Raw genomic sequence first — 13,175 nt, 5'->3', positions numbered from 1 at the left:
AACTGTTGCAATCGATATGAAATTTCAGATTTACGGCATTGTAATGAGAGACGTAGGAATAGCTTGGAGAGACACTCCTACAGATGCAGCTCGTTTAAGAAAACACATAAATTACAACGGAAATACTAGCTGTCTAATGCATTGATAAAACCTACTAGTCTCGGATTCCACTTTACAGTTTCTACATCAGTTTCATCGGGAGAGACTACTGCCGAAGAAATTTGATAAATAGAAACAGACACTGTTTTATAATAATAAGCGAGGACCAGGGAATAATCATGGATTCTTCTTAAGTTAATTTGAAATGATAGAACAAGCAATTTGTTTTCAATTCATATTGAGTTTAATTTATTGCAACTACAAGGACTGTCAAGCTCTATATTAACTATCAGAATTTACATGTGCAAATGTAATTTGTACCTGAAAGATACCATCAAAAGTGTAAGCCTCGATGAAGTAAGCAATTTTCTTAAATCGGAATGGCAATATTTGTGCCAGATGGTCGTCGTAGCAAACAACGAAACCACAAACCCATTCATTTTTCCGTTTTATATGCGTATTTTACGACCAGATTCAGACGTTACGTTTTATAAAATTTTCCTCTGATGAAGCTCAGGACGAAAGCTCGCCTCTTATATATCTATATAAAGTTGCGGTTCCCTTGGGTTTCCTTTACGTTGCACGAAAATGTCTCGGTAGCGTGCCACAAAGCCTGGATCTTTTTGTCTCTTTTACGACTAGCACACGCGTGAACGTTATCCCAAGTGTCCTGAATTAGTCAAGACTCAGCTGTATCAGACAAATTATGTTTTACAATATCTAGGTATCTAAATGAAGTGAGCTAGGGAATTCAGGGCTATTCTAGGGAAATGGGGATTTTTATTTAATTATAATATAGAGCGAATATAAAGATAGGAGACGAAAACTTAGAAGAAGTGACTGATTTTAAGTATCTAGGAAGTCAGGACGGAAGGATTGGTAGGGATAGAAGAAGTGACTGATTTTAAGTATCTAGGAAGTCAGGACGGAAGGATTGGTAGGGATATAAAGCAAAGGATAGCGCAGGGTCAAGTCGCTTTCAATAAAAAGAAGTCACTTCTATGCTCGCGAACGGTTAATTTAGAAATTCGAAAAAGATTGTTAAAGGTGCATGTTTGGAGCGCGGAGCTGTACGGGTGCGAAACATGGACGGTGGGCGCTGCGGAAAAGAAAAGGTTGAAAGTGTTCGAAATGTGGTGTTACAAGCGAATGATGAGGATACTGTGGATAGAGAAGGTTAGAAATGGAGAGATATTAGAAAGAATAGGAGAAGCAAGGACTCTATGGATGTCAATAAGAAATAGGCGAGATAGATTAGTAGGACACCTTCTCAGGCATAAAGGTCTAGTCTGAGACATATTAGAGGCAGAAATATGAGTTAGGAGGAGTACAGGTGGACCTGAATTAGATTACTGTTCACAAATAGTTAAGGATGTGGATTGTTCTAGTTTTAGGGAAATGCGAAGATTAGCTCAGGATAGGAAAGAGTGAAGATACTTGTCCAAACGTGCTTAGGACTAACTACCTTATGATGATGACAACATCATTTAAATTTTGTGTGAAATGAATTCTTGTTATTTAAAGGTTACTTGCATTTTAAAAATTTCTTTAGACTCTAAACTGCCAGATTAATCATAATCAAAAAGTTGGAAAATGCTTTAAAATGAAATAACTGGAAATGCTTTAGGTAGTCCATCTTTTTCAATTATGAGAAGAATACGTGGTAGAGGTTTTGGTGTGCAACACACAGACCCAGGCACACGAAGATACGGCTTCGGAGTTTCAATTTTTAAAGCGATTTTAATTCATTTCAGACCTATTTACAGAACGGATGGGAAACCTCGAACGAAACGTAAGCTCCGAGATGAATCCGCATGAAAAATTAATCGGTAATGTTCGCGTCAGATTTGAAGCTAGACTTCAAAATTGCTTCTTTACAACGTTCAGACGCTAAATATTTATTTCGCATATGTGAGCCACGAAGGCATTCAGGCCCGACTGAAAAGGATCAATGAATAATGGATACACCCTCGAGGGACCACTCTTAAAGCACTTCTCGTACAATGCCCCAAGACTACTGCACTTCCTCACTAACACTTTTATCCGTCCTTTTCCGTCTTCTATTCTTCAGTATGAAAACCAATTGTTCGATAGAAGATAAACTACTACGGATATTGGAAATACTCAACGATGGTCCGACGAATCAAACAGACAGAAGGAAGTGGACGTTCAAATAGGAGGCACTCCACACATGAAAATTCGACCTACATTATACTCTTCGCAAAATTATTGCCATCACGGTCAGAGTGTTGGCGCGTAAAGCCATAGGTCCCGGGTTCGCTTCCCGATGGGAGTGTGACAGCACCAACAATTTTTCCACATTAATTTGTGATAATTTGTAGTGGATAAACAATAAATAAATTTCCACATTAATATAGAAGCGTAAAAATTTGGTCCTTCGAGCCGGATAATGAACATCAGAATTGTCCGAACATAGATTTTATATGTAAAAAGTTCTCAAAAATTGCTAAAATATGATATTAAAATGTCAAAAGCTACCGTGGAATAGGCAAAAGTTCAAAGCACTAAAATTTTGTCAACTTGGATTCAAAATTAATACTTTTACTAACATTAAAAAACATTCGTAGTTTCCAAAGTAACCTAGCCTTAGCTCGCTGTTATTGGTTTATTTTTTAATCACATTTTTCTCGTAATAATCCTATGAAAAATATCATTACTTAAGTCACAAGTACCTTATACTAGCGTATGATACTTTTCAATCAAACAAATATTCCTTGTAGAAATAAATTTGAGAGGAGACAGTTGTGTGTCCATCCACTTGGAACTAAGACGATATTCTATTGAATTGATTGGAAATGACTGGGACATGCCATAAATGTACATGCATTCGAAGAGACCGTAAAAAGTTTTATAGGTTTTCGTTTCAATTCGAAAATAAGAAATTGAAAGATACGACAAGGTATATGGAACCAGAAGTAACGATATATTGCCGTTTCGTTCAATTTTTCGCGGCAGATGTCCAATAAATTCAAGTTTCCTGAAACGTATGCTTCTTTTACTAACTTAGTTGAAGGCAGACGGTTTATATAACCGACGAAAAACTATAAAATATTCAATAGTTTAAAACCGAATACTCACTATCGGAAAGTCAACATCTCAAAAATTAAAAATTCTACTTTCTCTGAGCTAAAAATCGAGGGAAAACAACAAAGTACTCGATTATAAAGTCAAAACAATTTAATAGTTTTCACTTTACTTTCTTTTAGTTATGAACCATGTCTTGTCCTGAATAATTAGCAAAACCAAGATGAAAACCATTAGCAAGATTCTCGCGATATGTTCATCTTCCAAAAACAAGAACTAGACCAACAATCTTTTGAAAAACAAGACCAAGTTTCTTTGGACCAAAGCTTCAATGGATTCTTGATATAATAGTGAAAGATCCACTTTCAAAAAATCTGTTGAAAGCCAAATGTTTACCAAACAATTCTGAAGAGATTTATATGTGAACAGTGTCAATTTTCATCCGGGGAGTCGGTCCACTTTATTCAAAACTAAATTGAAAAAACATTTCCACGACATTCCATGAACGTTGACCTTTTAAGAAAGCCAGTATCAAGTGTTCAATCTGTTTTCTTTCACATCGTTCGTATCACCCTCACTACTTCTACTACTATCGAGTGGGTTAGTAGCAAGCAACCAAGTAAACTTTTACTATCCCATCCCATCGTAACGACGAGTGAAAAGCTGAAAGTAATGAAGATAACAGAACGGTGCTCCCGCCCCACTTTCAATTGTCGTGCTTGAACAGTTCATTGGTGCTCTTGAACGATTTATCTTTCTTTAAAAGTTGAATCGGGACGAGAATTTCTTTTTGATCGAGGACAGAAAAGGATTGCGCACCTTTCTGCTCGAAAAAACTACTCGGTCAGATGAACAATTCAAATATTCAACAACAATAAACAGCACCGAAGATCAACTGAAACTTTATCTCCTTGAAATATCATGTTTTTGGTTGTATTTCTAATAGGTATGTGCATTTAAAAGTTGAGAGATTTTTGAAAAGTTGTTTGCCAAAGCGAAAGAAGTTTTGTACAGAATAGTAAAAAAGTTATGAAAAAAGGAGCTGACAATTATTAATAGTGGTTAATATGAAATATTAATGTGAAAATTCATTTTCAATTTTCCGTCTACTACAAACTGCCTCAGGTTAATGAGGGAATTTTTTTTTCTTGCTGTCACACCCCCGCCGGGAAAAAAATTTCCTTTATTAACCTGAGATAGTTTGTAGTAGACGGAAAATTGAAAATGAATTTTAGGAAAAAAATTTCCTTTATTAACCTGAGATAGTTTGTAGTAGACGGAAAATTGAAAATGAATTTTCGGAAAAAAAAATCCTTTATTAACCTGAGATAGTTTGTAGTAGACGGAAAATTGAAAATGAATTTTCACATTAATATTTAAAAATGGAGACAGACGATGGACAGAGAAATGCTACACTTCAATAAACATATATCTAACCTTTGCAGTTTTGGGATCAAATTAAACCCTAAATCATAACCAAGCACAATAGGAAGAAATTTCCATTTCTGGCAAAATTTTCATTATTATTTTGGTTATAAATCATGTACAATTCGCGGATTATTATTGGGAATATAAATCCTAATTTGCTCGGCTTGTTCCGGCATCTGAACGGGAACGAACGGGAAATGCCTTCGCATTCGTGGTAGGTAGCTAATAATAATAAGGGTTCGCTGGTATCGGTTTTTTCCCCGCGTTCTGCGGCTTCCATGTCATACATAATTTTGTCGTATTAGAACTTATTGAAGTGAGATCTATTGAATTCCAGTTCATTGTTAGATGGCGATTCAACACAGGGATCCAACTCTGCTGATGTAATAAAGTCGAACTCTTAAGTCGGGCCATTCATGGCCTTATTTGTATTCCATAAACGTTGCTTGGAAAGTTGGATTGTTGGTTGTAGGGATAATTCCACGTATTAGTTGTTTCCCGTCCCTTGTCAACGACCTAATACAGCATGCAAGTTTTCTTCTTTTTCAATGGAAAAATGTCCACTTCCACTTCGTTAATAAATCCTTACGAAAATATCCTCCTCAAGATATAAATTAACAAAACAAATTCCTAATAAAAACCGTCCAAAAAAATAGTGTTGAACAGGTAGAGAAATGGGTAGTCGGACATAGGTAGAAAAAGGCATTCAATCTAGCGCGGCGTAAGTATACTGAGATATTGACAAAATTAAAAAAAATTAATTTAATACTATACTTCATTTACTTTATCTACCGATGTTCCCCTTCCAATGTCTTGGATGCGCGCTGGCAAAATCGTAGGTAGGCAGAAAAAAGCTCATTTTACTCTAGACTCTTGTACATTAAACATACTTTTTCATACAGTACCTGCCAAAAGTTTTGCTCAATCATGAATAGTAGTGCGAGTCGAAAACAATCGTTAAAGCCTTTAATATGTCTTCAAATATAAATAAACACCTCGTTGATATTTTCAGTAGTAAATGGTACCAATAACAGCACATTTGAGCAATGCAATTGTAGTGGATAAAATGATCAATTTTTCCGTGCAGTACTGTACGGATTATACTCTCCTAACCGGTTAAAAGTTTGGCCGACAGTTGTCTCCTTTCTTTTCTGGCCTAGTGCTATTCTTTTCTACTGTGTGCCGTTCCAACTGAAGGTCACATCGCTACAGTTACTAAACGAAGTACAACAAAGATACAGATCAGAATCTTGCATTAAAGGGTAACTTAAAAGGGAATCATTGGGTTCAAATTTAGTCAGTAGATCCTGATTTTCTTAATAAAAGTATTGGGTATAGTATTTTTTAAAACATTATCGATAGACTTAAGCATGTATGTATAATGGTTGTAACGCCTTTAGATTCAGGACCGAACCCAGGTCCATCATCATTTTGACGATGTCCTGGCAGTGGTCCTGAGAAATGCGAAGGACGGGCGAGAAGCAACAATAACTCTTTGGTTAATACGTCTAGCCAATTTCGCGGATTCAAATTAGAACGTCTGTTCAGAATTGAATTGAATTTGCATAACTTACCGGCCGTGATGAGGACCCACGTTGCCGCTGTCAAAGGACGAACTGGCAGTTATATCTTCGTCTCGAATAGAACCGCTCTCCATTCCAAGGGGAGCTATGCATTGGGCTGGAAAGAAACCATGAAACAACAACAGTTGCAGATATTGTAGCAAATAGCAGAACGTTAAAAGTAAAAACAGTCAAGTGGGAGTTTGGTAAAAAGATAAGCTTATTGCAGAATTCGTGTACTATGATTTTCTTTAGCTTTTGCATGCTTTTTCAAACTTTTAGGCTCAGTAGTAGCTCAAAACCAGGAGGCTCTATTTTCGCTTGTATTTCATTCAGAACATGTTTTTTGTGTATAAAAAATTGATACTTTGTAGTGGATAAACAATAAATTAATTTCCACATTAATATTAAAAATAAAAATATAGAAGCGTAAAAATTTGGTCCTTCGAGCCGGATAATGAAAATTAGAATTGTTAAAACATGCGTTTTATGTGTAAAAAGTTCTACTCATCATCATACTAAAAACACGTCGAAGGCTACCGTCTAATAAGCAAAAACTGAAAGCACTAAAATTTTGTCACTAGACGTACGATTAGCTTGAGCCCTAGTATATAAATTACAATAATTACATAAATTCAAGAAGATAAAATGATTTTTTATAATTATAGTAATTAATCTCTCAAATTTTTTGTGGTTATACGATATAGAAAGGGATTGATAAATTTACCCGAAGATGTNTTATCTGTAGTGGGTAAAATTAATTTAAAAATTAATTTAATAATACATAAACAATGGAGCCTGCTTTTCCATTTTTTGTAATCAAACAAAACCATAATTAATATGTTTACACTACTTTAGAAATAATAAGAACCTTAAAGAGTCGATTTTGCTATATTTATATTATTTACACTTTTGGTGATAAATTTCATTTTTGATGTGAATTTTATTGGATTGTAACTCGTTATTCCTGTTTTCCATTTCACATACATCCTACATCGACACTTAAACGAATGAAAAATACTAAAATTGAATTGCAGTTTGCAGAAATTGTCAGAGATCGTATCAGTATGCATTTGCTTCCGTTCATAGTGCAACGGGTTGACTGCTCGACCGTCTCTCCCCTCGGATCTTTTTCTATCTTTCTCGAGGGATAAATTTCACAATGTAGAAAAATTACATTATGTTGAGTGGTTTTGAACCGTTCGTTGCGTGGCTGCCTCCGCACGACGATAGAATACATTTCAACTCATTTGCATCCACACGTCCAGAATTCACTTTCGCCTTCTATCCAACTGCAATGTAAACTACACAAACTGCATGTATATATCTACGACTTCAGTCCATAAATTTTCGTACTTTACCGTTTCGAATTTTAACCACGAATTTTGCATTAAATTTCAATACATTAGTATCAAATTCTCATATCTCAATTGTCAAATATCGATTCTTAATACTCCTTAGAATATCGGAAACTGTACCTACCTGATAAAGGTACGTCTTAAAATATATAATTTTTGTATTTAGTTTATTTATTTTAAATAATACCTCCACAATAGGTACAACATTCATTTACTTTTATATCGCAGCTTCTACCTAACCGATTCTGATGCAGTAACGTGTGAGACGTCCTTTAATCTATTGCTATCCTTCTGATTGGATAAGTGGCCGGACATGCCTTAAAATATATGTCTGTAGAAAGTTTGCGTACAATCCTGTCTATTGTTTTTATATCTCAGCTTTTACCTAACCGATTCCGATGAAACAAATTGTCGGAGACATTTGCAATTATTTTGTTTTATATCTCAGTTTCTACCTAACGAATTTTGAAACACAAAGTGCATGAGATACTTTAAAATATGCGATAAAGGCTCAATAAGATTCTACTTCTAATAACTTACATGGATCAACGGCATCGCTAATAGTCAGAAGGAGGAGGAATGATATCAAGAGTCTTAATAATCGAACCCTCCACATTCTCCCGTGTTATATAACGAGAATCCCCCCGTAAAAACATCTTCCTTCAAGGCATTTTATCTGCAACAAAACGTAATAACATCAGTCAATGTCGCACACAGTAGAAAAACGAAACTACACATAATAATACAAAAAATAAAGTAGGGAATCCTCTTGGTATGTTTTTTGTCATTTTTATATTAGCAACAAAATTTATCATCAATCTGTAGACGGAGACAGCGGGGGACAATTTATCATCCACTATAATCCATTACATATATATAATTCAAGATAAATCCAGAATTTTCATTCTCATTTCGAACCCATAAGTGACAATATTTTAAATACAGTGATGGAGACTTTAATTGTTGATGCAATAAAAATGACAAAACCTTACAGAATACTCCAACAATGTTAGCTACTGTTTCGAAAACATATGCTCTTGTATTTAATCGTACTAGATCAGCGTAAAGACGATGTAAACCCTTTTTTAGAAGCGGCATAGATTTGCCGACATAAACAAAGCAGTATTAGTTTGAAATGTTAATTTTACTTCACGTTTAATAGACCTATTTGGTGAACATTAAAAAACCATCATGTGCTTGAAAGATAATTGTAAATAATTCTTTCAGATTTCCACAAGATTGACCGAAAACCTAAGCAGAATAAAGCATGCACAGTATATTCCGAGAATTAAAAACACAAATTTTTTAGCTGACACACTGGCTTCAAAGAGGAGGTCACGTCGGCAGTTAATTCTCAATTTGTGCAAGCACATGTTCGCTTTCGTTTGTTTTTGGAAGAAAAGCTGGCTTGTATCTCGCGGTTGAAGCGTTTCCGAACCTGCTGAGTGACATGTATCAAGACACTGGGATTATTGTAAGATGAAAGTGAATTTTTATTACCGCCTTAACACCACGACGACAGAGACGGTACAATAAAAAGATTAATTTTTATGAAACACATAATATACGTAGGATTGTAAATATAATCAATTTTAACCACAAATGTAGTAATTAGAAAACAGAGATCGAAAACTATTTGCAAGCTATGAAGATAATCATGTTGTGTGCTGTTGTTAATTGTGAATCTAAATCCAAAAGCACCTAGAAACTGAAAAACATTTGACTGTTGCATGTTTACAAAGCACATTTGATTTCCGTTGGTGCGCTTGTTTCGTTTGTTTTTAGAAAAGGGTAGCCAATAGTAGGAAATCCTGTAAACACAAACACCATCCACCAGATCCACAACAAATCAACTTCTTGAACACGAAATCGTCTGTCTTATTTGTGCTGGTGGATCGTGAAAAAATAAATAGAGTCAAGTGTTTACTGTACCGTTGCGTATGGCTGAATGGCGAAAAAATAACTCGAAGGCAATGCGGTTGAGATCGATCAATAAATTCGTCCATTAAATTGTAACGCTTTATCTACGGAAATGTAACATCCTATTGTATATATCTGCATATTTATATGTAAATGTCTTCACGATGACATTAATCATCGCTTAAGGATATTGTTTGTAACATTAGAGAGATGATGTTTGCTATTATATTCTGGAAATCGTTCGGGTGTTGCTACAAGAGGTGTACACCAGCGAACAGATTTGTGCGATACATTAAACAAATGGCGTGAAGACAATTTAGAAAATGAAGTCAAGCGGCAAATACAAATCACCTGGGCCCGGAATCTCTGATGACGGCATACAAACGAGCTAGCTTGTTAAATGTAAGATTTATGTGGAGATGTTTACATGTGTGTACTAGTACAGTACCATCATTATTTTATTACGAAATCTTTCGACTATGATTGATTGAAACGAATTGTTCCTTCGACCAATGTAATGGGCGTCATGTATCTACAGCTATTAGGAATATCGTACTATAATTGTTCACTAAAAGGGACACCGCGACTTCAGGCAAGCCATTATATTTTGTTATTATGTTATTAACGTAATTCCAAAGTCTTCCCGGATTTTATGTTTGGGTTCGCATTCATTCGCATAAAAGTAGGTGATTCGTTTTGTTTATTAAATGAATCCCTAGCATTAGTGAACGCTTTTTGATTATTGTTTAGTTTGAGTGCAACTACTAATGCAAGGATTTTTATCTAATCTATGTATACTTCCTTCTATATCGATGATTTCCGCAAAACGTCCTGTGATGACTCATGTAAAACATTCTATGGTGTTTTCAAGAGTAAAAAAATTATTTTGTGGCAAAACTTGAATACACTTTAATTATTGTTTATAATTATGTGTATTATTCATTACAGTTCGTTGTAGAAAGCGCCTACTGAACTACATAAGTAACTGTAGACAAAGAGAAGAAGACCATTAATTTGCTTTGCTTCTCCTTCTACCAATTTAATATTATTACGTTTTCGCTTTTCTAAACATTTTCGGCAAATTGAACACCTGAAAGCGTTTCATTGTGATTAATGTTCGTGGGAGGAAGCTATTTATCTCCCGAACTGTCTAACGCACTTTTTAATTCATTTGCTTACTGTGTCGCTCATAAAATTAATTACATTAATAATAATTAAGCATTCCTACCATCGTTGTTACGTGCTTACTGAAATTAACAGATTGTGGGTAGGTTTATGCCTACCTAATATATATAGGAACTTAAAGGGCATTTAATCATTCACAGTCACGACAATATTGCGTAATTATTTCATTGTATGAGTAACATAAATATTTTATTCAAAACTGTGCGAAATTTGGCAGTGTAAAATGGCACAAACTCCACTGTACCTACTAAATTTTCTACTCGATCTAATATATATGACAATTATTATAATTTATTCCATGCCACGCTTCAATGTATAAGAAGAATCGATGACAGAATCAAACGGTCCGTTTCGCTATTTTAAACATCACTCACCTACACTTTCGAGAAGTATATTTCGAATTCGATATAATACAATCGGGTACTGTCATCGACTTGGTTAACTAATGCTTGACACGTATTTCTTTTATTGTTAACGATTCTCATAAATAAGATCATCGCACGGCGCCGTCACGACGATATCGTAGCCCAGAACGTTATTAGTTATGTACGTTTACAGAAGATTGAGCATGTGGCGGTAAGAAAGTTGCACGCTCCACTATTATTCCCCGTTTATACAGAGCGTTCAGTACCACCATCATAAGGTCGTCAGTCCTACAACTGGTTGGACACGCACCTCCACTCTTTCCTATCCTAAGCTAATCTTCGCATTTTCCTAAAACTAGATCATCCCACAACCTTAATCTAATCTAGGTCTACCTTTACCCCTACTAACTCCCGTTTCTGCCTCTAATATATCTTTGGCTAGACCTTCATGCCTGAGAAGGTGTCCCACCAACCTATCTCGCCTATTTCTTATTGACTTCCATAAAGTCCTCTGTTCTCATATTCTTTCTAATAACTCTTCATTTCTAACCTTCTCTACCCACAGTATCTCCAAACATACACCTTTAACAACCTTTTTAGAATTTCTAAATTAACCGTTCGCGAGCATAGAAATGACTTCTTTTTATTGAAGGCGACTGGACCCTACGCTAGCCTCTGCTTTATATCCCTACTACTCCTTCCGTTCTGACTTATCTCACTTCCTAGATACTTAAAATAGGCCACTTCTTCTAGTTTTTCATCTCCTATCTTTATATTCCCTCTTTCCCTGCTTTTTCTTCCCTTGCATACCAGTATTTTTGTATTACATTTATTTATTTTCGTACAGTACTGTTTTGTCAATAGCGCTTCCATTTTATTTAAAGCTATCTTTCACACCTCCTTTCTAGATGCTAATACTGCTACATCATCTGCAAATCTAAGCATACTAATCTTTTGCCCCTGTATATCTAACCCTACAGTTGTATTGTCTTTAATAATGTTGATCTTTTGCAAATCACGTAAAAAAAACAGCAAAAATATTTCCAAATCGTAAGGGAAAAGTATTAATAGTGGGACGCGCGGTACGCTTTTCCAATAAGAATTAAATGGTTGCCTATAAGGAAATTGTTTTTCAGTATAAGTGTACAGTTTCTTATATATATATTAAAGTATATTAACACAACTGACGGCGGTAATTAACAGCATTTCCTGCTCGCTGGTTGAGTTCATAAAGAGTTAAACTGCTTTATTTAATTCAGCAGAGTCCATCTGGATTATTTTAAGTTAGAGAATGCCCAGGACTACTTAGAAAGCGCTTTACTTTTTAATCGTAATTAGTGTCGGTAGTTTCCTAGCACAGGGGCCATGGCGTTTAAAACGAAATACTCACTTACAGTAAACAGAAATCCCTATTTTCCGACCTAGTTTTGCTTCTATATTTGAATCGTAATTGCAACAGTCTGCTAATTAAGCATCGGATGTCTTCTTCTTTTTACTGTAGGAAATAGAGAAGGAAAGCCATGTAACAAGTTTGTAAAATTTCGTTCTGTTATCCACGCATTTCAGATGCGGTATTAGCGGAGTCGCCGGTGTTATTGTAGAGGAAGAATGCGATTCTTAACAAGGAAATCGCTTTGTGTCAAGCTCATAAATTTGCACATTTCCACGCCTTGTATGAAACGGAATGATATATTAAGCTATTGTTCAACGCATTTCACTTCTAAAGGTACAATTTTTATGATATCTGTAGTGGTCTTTACGGAAAGTTGTATGTGCTTGAAACCTTCTTAAAGTCGATCACCAATTTAAAATAATTTTCCTAGAAACATCATAAAATAGGATTAACATATGGATCCATGAATCATTATTTGTAAATTGGCATCTCGAGATAAAATGTTCAGTCTCTCAGAGTCTCTGAAAGCGAGACTCGAGCCCCCGTCTCTCATCGAGTCTCTCAGGTGTCGCTGAGAGAGACTGTCGAGAACGAGAGACTCGAATCTCTGAAAGGGAGACTCGAATCTCTGAACGAGAGACTCGAAAATCTGAACGAGAGACTAGAATCTCTCAATAAGTGGTGTTTCGATAGACATACGAGGGTGGATTGATAAGTTTCCGGTCTAACCAAGAGATGACGCCACTAGGCCTACCTTGAGGTGACATTCTATAGTACCATCCTTGGATAGCTTGTAGCTATAGTTTCAGCCCGATCTCCT

At 35.5% G+C, this 13,175-nt stretch overlaps 1 protein-coding gene across 1 annotated transcript in view; it reads right to left on the bottom strand.

Moving 5' to 3' along the window:
• The window catches only part of LOC108736879 (epithelial discoidin domain-containing receptor 1), a 406,840-nt gene that overhangs the window by 28,314 nt on the left and 365,351 nt on the right, over positions 1–13,175 (bottom strand). The window contains exons 10-11 of the mRNA XM_018469473.1: positions 8,033–8,168; positions 6,147–6,252 (exon numbers count right to left, since the gene is read on the bottom strand). Of these exons, the coding sequence (XP_018324975.1) occupies positions 6,147–6,252; positions 8,033–8,108 (182 nt within the window). The 5' untranslated portion in view covers positions 8,109–8,168. The remainder of the gene's footprint in view (positions 1–6,146; positions 6,253–8,032; positions 8,169–13,175) is intronic.

This window comes from Agrilus planipennis, unplaced genomic scaffold (genome assembly GCF_000699045.2).
Source record: "Agrilus planipennis isolate EAB-ADULT unplaced genomic scaffold, Apla_2.0 scaffold106, whole genome shotgun sequence".
Taxonomy (NCBI): Eukaryota; Metazoa; Arthropoda; class Insecta; order Coleoptera; family Buprestidae; genus Agrilus; species Agrilus planipennis.
The sequence above is the reverse complement of the archived record's forward strand: the minus strand, read 5'-3'. Positions and strand labels throughout refer to the sequence as shown.